General features: G+C 39.0%; 1 protein-coding gene across 1 annotated transcript; it reads right to left on the minus strand.

The window, feature by feature from the left end:
* Window positions 1-825: 825 nt before the first annotated feature.
* Window positions 826-7626, minus strand: ctsd (cathepsin D; the record flags this gene model as incomplete). The annotated part of the gene is made up of 7 exons (XM_042481725.1): window positions 826-1390; window positions 2673-2771; window positions 4102-4246; window positions 5407-5529; window positions 6671-6870; window positions 7397-7515; window positions 7602-7626. Coding segments are annotated over 7 exons (873 nt in total), but the record flags the coding sequence as incomplete, so codon positions are not given.
* Window positions 7627-7629: the final 3 nt, after the last annotated feature.

Genomic DNA, 7629 nt, shown 5'->3' on the forward strand with positions numbered 1-7629 from the left:
TAATAATTAAACTAAAATCTTCTCAGCATGTAGTATCTTAAAAATAATTTATTTTTTATGTGCTTTTTTTCATCTTGAAACACGAGAAAAACCTGGCATTTAAAGGGTTAACATTCTTAAAATTAATGAATATTTGATATCTATGATTTGGTTTGTTAAAATTAACAAAATTGAAATAGAAAATGATATTATGTATAATATTTTTTAAAGTTTGATTTTGAAAAGTGCATTTGCGCCAACACAAAATAATAATGTATAAAAAATGAATGTTGCTGCTAAAAACTGACATATCTCAGGCTGTGATGGTAATTTAAAAAAAAAATCTACTTAGTAAGTTTTTAAATCTAAAAATATAGTGACATCATGACAAAAACCTGCAATATGAAGGACTAAAATTCTGAAAATTAATGAATATTTGATTTTTCTGATTAGGATCGATGTTGATTAAAAAAAATAATCTTTATGAAATTAGAAAATAATAAATATGTATAATCTCTTTCTGAATGTGAGTATTTGACACTGCACAAAAAATGTATAAAATTCAATGTTGCTTTTGTTTTTTTTTTTTTCATATAAAAACAGTGGCGTCGTGGAGAAAAAAAAAGGTATTTAAAAGGTTAAAATTCAGAAAATTAATGAATATTTGATATTTATGATTAGGACTGATGTTGGTTAAAACATGAACTCAATGAAAGTAGAAAATAATATTAATGTATATTTTTCACAGCCTGATTTTGAAAACTGCGTTGTGTGCAGAGCGATATGAGTGTGGGCACTGAGGGGTTAATGAGATCTGAGGAGCCACAAACAGCTGAGACTCTCTGCTTCTTTTAAAAACTGTTTATTCAGGCCAATCACATTAAGATACACTCAGAGTCAGTAGTTACGGAACAAATTTCCTCCTAAAATGCAAATTAAGTGTTTAAAAACAAATCCCTGATTAAAAAAAAAAAAAAAAAAAAAAATCACTTAATGTTTTAAAAACGGGCCGTACCGTTACAATCGACCGCTCCGTGATCACGCACACACCCGTCACACACACACATCAAACGTCCGACCTGCGTCTCTGCTGGAAACCGCACTGATCGTCCCGGTCAGTGCGCTCGGGCTCTACACAAAATCTATCGCTAAAAACGGTTTGATTGCGAAGCAACAGAAAACGTGTGCAGCTCGGGTTTGTGTCTCCGGATTTTTTTTTTTTTTTTAGCTTTGCACTTGAACGTGTTGCTCACTTGGCCTTGGCGAAGCCCACTCTGTTGTTGTCCCGGTCAAAGACGGTGTAGTACTGACCGATGAACACGTCTCCCAGAATCCACAGCGGCCCGGCGGGCGGCGGGATGTCCAGACCCATGAAGCCGCTCAGACACATCGTCTTCCCGCCCTGACTCACCTGCAGAGGTAAAAACACGGAGTCAGAGACGAGCTGCCGAAATGTTTCCAATCAATCAAACCAAAACGAGAACTCCCTCCTCAGAGCGACTCACGCAAAGCTGAGCGCCTTTCACGATATTCGGTTCGTTCGGACAACGCACGAAAGCTGGCGGCCGCAGCAGGAGGCGGCGACAAAAAGCTCAAATCTTTATCGGTCTGTTCGCAGCCTACAGTTACTGTAAACGTAACCTGGTTCATTTACAGGAATTCTCCCGTAAATCTGCAGCACAGCTGAGTGATCCTGTCTGCCGTTAACCCTTCGGTTCCTTCCTTCGGTGAAATGATTGAAAAACAGACTCTGGACAGTTTATGATGGATGTATGTAAGTCTCACAACATCAACTCTGTTCACAGAAAAGAAACTTCAAATAAAAAAATCTGCAGCTGCCTCGAACTGCGAATTATCGCCATCGACGATGGCGTCAGAGCGAGTCGGGTTTGGCTCGGACACAAATCTAACCAGCATGAATTGCTGGTCAGAACTGGTCAGAACTGGTTAGTCTCGAACGAACCAACAGAGCGGTGAAGAGACGACGTATTTTTGTAGGCCAACCCCGAAGTTAGCATCGCACTGGTTCCCTCATCAAAAACCTTACGGGATTTTCGGTTATCGCCAAAAATGAGCTCTGTGCCGAACACGAGTTTATGGTACTTGCAGGTTTTGTCCGTGATAATCTTCACAAATGAACGTTTGTGTGTTTGAAGCATAAATCAAATCGGCAGACGCAAACAGCTGTTAGGCTATAAACCAACGAGATCGTGGTCACCACGTAGAAAACACTACAAACACGGTAAAAACACGTTCAAACGCAGTCGAAAACATTATAAACAGATAAATGTACAAGTTGGAGCGAGACTCTGTTAAGCTGTAAAGGCTAAAGTGGGTTTAATGAGTTTCGGTGTCGCTGTGACGACGTTTAACGACAAACACTGTCGTCCCATTCAGCCGCTTGTTAACGACCGCCTTTTTTTAAAACCTTAAAAGTTCAAAAACGTACTTTATGTTGCAGAGCAACACGTCTAAATATATTTAGCTTGTGTTAACCACAGACCTTATTTAAGGCGTTTTACCGAAAACCCATAAAAAATCCCGGAGACTTTAAGACGAGGGAACCGGAAGAGCGAAAAGGCTAACGGACTTGTGCGTTTTCGGACTCATTACGTCACCGCTCTCTCGCGCAGGACTCGCCTCTCCGTCACCTCCCGCTGGATCACAAACGTGGCCGCTGAGCTCAGACTCACCTTCAGGATGTACTGCTCTCCGGTCAGAGCGTAGGTCTGCCCGCCGACGCTGAAGCTGATGACCGGCAGCGTTGGGATCTTGTCACAGTTCACCATGTACTGAAACGAGCAGGCAAGAGTTAAACTCGGCACTTTAACGACAACACGGAAAATAAACTCCGGAAACTGCATTTACTTTACAGGGTGATTCGATTTCGTGTTTTCTCAGAGCAACAGAGTTTGTTTGAGTTTCATCTTTTAAAAATCAAAGTTTGTTTGCTTCATCAGAGCGTGTTAAACCCCGCCCCCACAGGCTTTTTTGGCGGTTTTGGGGTTTTGCAGCCTGAAATGTCTCATTTCAGGGGAGCTTTGCATGAAAAATGCAGTGAATGACTCAATGATTTCGGCAATTTTTTTGTAGTAATTTTGTTTTTTTTTTAATAATAACCTATTATTTTTTTAATAATAATTTTTAAAAATATTTTTCTGTTATTCAAATATATTCGTTTATCTGTTTTCAGTTCAGGGATTTGGATGTTCTTTTTTTTTTTTTTTAATGTCATTTAAAGGTTTGTAAGAAAAATATGATCAAAAATAAATAAATGAATCCTAAATTAGTTGTTTGGGGTCGGTTTGCTCTGCTCGTCAGGTTTTTAGAAGAAGTCTGTACGTCTCTAACAATTTATCCTCGATAAAAAAAACGTTTATCGTCATAAAAAGTGCATGAAAGAGGTCATCAGGATCAGAAACGGCTGATTCTGCGGCTCTCTCTATGCGGGTTTCCATTCGGCGTATTTTATATTCGCAATTTCAATTTGTGTAATTTGAGGGTTAATGGAAACCCGCCAGTTACGGAGAGACAGCTGAGCAAACCTACACGCTGCACGCATTTTAACCCTTTGAAATCTGAGCAAACGGGCTTAATCTTTTCAACAGAATGGAGAGAAAGGCAACGAGCAACTTTAGAAATGGTCAAAAACATTTGAAATTTGAAATTTGTAAAAAAAAACAAAAAGTAACTTTTGTAACTAAGAAATTAAAAAAAAAAAAAAAAAAAAAACAACTAAATTGAATAATAAATGTTTTCCTTTATTGTGCAATAATTTTAAATATATAATCACAACTTGACATTTCTCGAGTTTTTGGAGAATTTTCTAATCGTCTTTATTTTTTTGTTTTGCAGGACATTTCTTGCCAAGTTGCTCATTGCCGTTTTTTTTTTAAATGATTTCTATGTTTTACTTTTTTCTTTTAAAGAAATCAAACAAATTTGTCCACGTTTCAGAGGTTTAAATTCTGAACGCAGCACAAGAAAGCTCATGGTGACGCAGGTCTCAAATGAACCGTTTCAGACATTTTGCAGTAAACTTGTGGCGATTGGACGGACTTCTGTTGCGTTTGTGACGTTGTGACGTCCCGGAGAAACGGACGAATGACGCGTCGGTCTCACCTCGCCCTGGATGAGCGGAGTGGCTCCGATGGCTTTCTGCAGGGCCTTGACCTCGGTGGCGGGGCCGGTGATCAGAGACGTCCCCGTGTCCACGATGGCCTCACAGCCGCTCTTACACAGACTCAGCGTGGTGCCCACCGTCATCCTGTCACACACACACACACACACACACACACACACACACACACACACACATTTACAATATTTTCTTATCGAGTGAATATTTTTAATTATCCAGGAATTTAAAAAACGCTGATGACGGTCTCCAGAAGCTCGACTCTGATGCGTCCAAATGACTTTTTTACGTTTCTGACTGTCGGACGAAACAAAAACAAAGAAAAGCAGAAAATTTCACGTTTGAGAAGAAAGAAACAACAAAAATATTCTTTCTTAATCTTTCATTTTATCCGTCTGTGTTAAAAGTTTCAGCTGCGAGTTCGTCTTCAGCAGTCGGAGGAACGACGCTCTGCCCGAATTATTACGGTGAGAATAACACGACGACCGTCCAAACTACCGGAACGACAATAAAATAACGATCTGTGTTCGGATGGACCTGCCTGAGGACGTCAAACAGAGACGTCTTTTCAAACAGACTCACCATGTGACGTCACCTGTGTTTATTTACTTATTTATTCTGTTTATTTATTTTTGATTTATTTTTCTTATTTATTTATCTGTTCCGTATTCTTCTGATGCCGTTTTTCTTTTAATTTATTTACTTTTATCTTCTTATCTTTGATCCATTTTCACTGATGCGATGTCTTCTTTATTATTTCTTAAATTATTTTTATAGTCTCTTATTGCTCTTATTTTTTTTTTTTTTTAACTTTGTTCATTTAGTACTTTAACTTTTTTAAACTTGATTTTAAATCATTTAAAAAAATCTCTCTGTGCACCTCTTGTCTGCACTTTGGCTAAAGGTGATTTTTATTTGATGATTTTTTGAATAATTTAGTGATTAATTTTATGTTTCTATCTCATCTCTTTTATTGTAAATATGTATCTTTTATTATGTTTTTATATTTGATTGCTCTGTAAAGCAGCATGAAGCAGCCTGCTGGATGAAACCTTTTGTTGAGATCCTGTTTTGTGACTTTTATGACTTTAATTTGCTTTATTCTTGTCGACCTTTTGTTCGGAGTTTTCTTCTTTCCGTTAGACTTCTCTTGACTTTTCTCTGTTCGGCATGTTTGCTGATCTTTATTTTATTATTCCCAGATTTCCCGCCTTTGCTTTGCCTGTTTTTAAAGGCGCCATATAACTAAAATAAAGTTATTCTTGTTGTTTTATTATCTGAGCGCTCACCCGTCCATGTGGACCTGCCAGTACGCCTGCCGGCTGATGTTGACGTAGTTGAAGTCCCCGCTGTAGTATTTTGGGTCGGTTCCTCCGAGCAGCAGCTCACCGCCGGGCTCCGTGTCCGGGTTCCTGAAAAAGAAACACGACATGAAGTCAAACTTTGTCTCAAGTTTCAATCTCAGAAAATCCCTCTCAGAGAAACAGAAATTACTCAAACACAAAGAACACCGAGCATAAACACGGAAGCCAAAAACGTTTTATCACCATGTCGATATCGATAAATATCACGATATACGTCAAATCACTGTTTCTGTCGAGCTCAAAGGTTCCCTTTGACTCCTCAGTGAGACGTGAAGATATCTTAGCCAGTGATGCACGATAATGATTATTTCAATCGATATTGATAAACCGATAATTTCCAGCTTCTCGTGGCTGATAAGATACCGATAACCGATAACTTCTTTTTGAACACGAGCTGCAGCTGAAAAAGGGCTACCGGCAAACGTGCACATGTTCTATGGAAAATGTTAACCGTTTTTTTGTTTAAAAATGTTTGGGCATTTTTTTCCAAAATGGAAAAAAATGGAAAAAAAATTTTTATGCAATATTTAAAGAAAATATTTTTTGCTTTTTTCCTCCCTTTAAATTTGCCTTAAAAACCTGAACTTTTTCTTCAAAAATCACCAGAATGAAACCAATTTTCACAGCCCGAAACTGTAAAAAAACAACACAACGATTTTCAAATTTCTCAACACGACGGCAGCAACATCCGAGTGTCCCAACCAGACTGAACACCAGCTGTGTTTCCTGTTTCTGTGCCTCTGGAGAGTGAAGCAGCGTTTAACTGAATATCTGCAGAAAGAAGCTTTTAAAACTGTAACACACTGCAGCCCCGTGTCCACCCGCTTCAGGACAAATCCAAACTCATTTTTGGGGATGATCAGAAGTCAAGTTTGTGCTAAATGCAACTTCAGGTTCTTTCAGGGGTTTGACGGCAGAACGACGATGGCGATGGGTTAAGCAGACGTGTGGTGATTGTAGGTGATTTTTGTAGAAAATATTTTATCTTTTTTTCCCCTTAAAATACGTTTCTAAACTTTCTAAACTTACGCATGTTTTCTTCAAAAATCATCAACACCATTTATCACAGCCACAAACTGTAAATTAATCAATATATGAAATAAATAAATAAATACATTTAAAAATATATATCTGAGTGTCCAAAGAGGCTGAATGAAAAGAGCTCGGCTAAAAGCGTTCAGTTTCTCACCTGTTCAGGTAGAAGGAGAAGACGTTCTTCTCCAGCTTCTTCTGGCTCATGATGTTGTCAAAGACCGGAGCCACGCCGTCCACAGAGATGCGCGGGTACGCCATGCCGAGGATCCCATCGAACTTGGCTGCGATGAAGGTCACGCCGGGCTGCTTGATGGCTTCGCCGAAAAGCTGATTTTCCACAGATATGTCGCCAATCTGGAAAAGACGGGAAAAAAAGCCTTAGGGCTCACTCTAATAATACACACAAAAATAGGCTTTTCAAAAAACAACCTTTAAAAATGATTACACAGTATTATTTTCTCAGTCCTAATTATAAATATCAAATATTCATTCATTTTCAGAATTTTAACCCTTTAAATGCCAGGGTTTTGTTATTATGCCACTCATTTAAGACAAACAACACAAAAAAACGGTTTATTTTCAATATACTACATGCAAAGTAGATTTTGGGGGATTTTCACAGTCTGGGAAATGTCCATGATGAGCAGCAACATTGAATTTAATACATTATCGTTTTTTGTGCAGTGTCACATGCTCACACTCAAACCGCTCTGCACACAAGAAGCACTTTTCAAAATCAGGCTATAAAAAATATTATACTTTAATAGTTTATTTCTTTAACCAACATCCGTCCAAATCAGAAACACCAAATGGTACGGTAATGCTACGGCGAACGTAAAAATCGTTCTTCCGGTGACGTTAACGTGTGAGATGAACGTACCGTGCACGTGTCCTGGCTGAGGTAGCCCGACAAGCTGCCGCTCCCGTACTGGATGGCGAACTCGGTGCCGTTCTTCACGTACGTGCTGGACTTGCCGGAATTATATTTGTGGTGAAGCCCTGAGAAAAGCAGACAAACGCTCAAACATTTAACCTTTTCACTTCACGGCCGACACGCGGGACTGTATCTGTGACGGCGGACTCACAGCAGGCGATGTCCGTGAACGAGCAGTG

This window comes from Plectropomus leopardus, unplaced genomic scaffold (assembly GCF_008729295.1).
Source record: "Plectropomus leopardus isolate mb unplaced genomic scaffold, YSFRI_Pleo_2.0 unplaced_scaffold29620, whole genome shotgun sequence".
NCBI lineage: Eukaryota > Metazoa > Chordata > Actinopteri > Perciformes > Serranidae > Plectropomus > Plectropomus leopardus.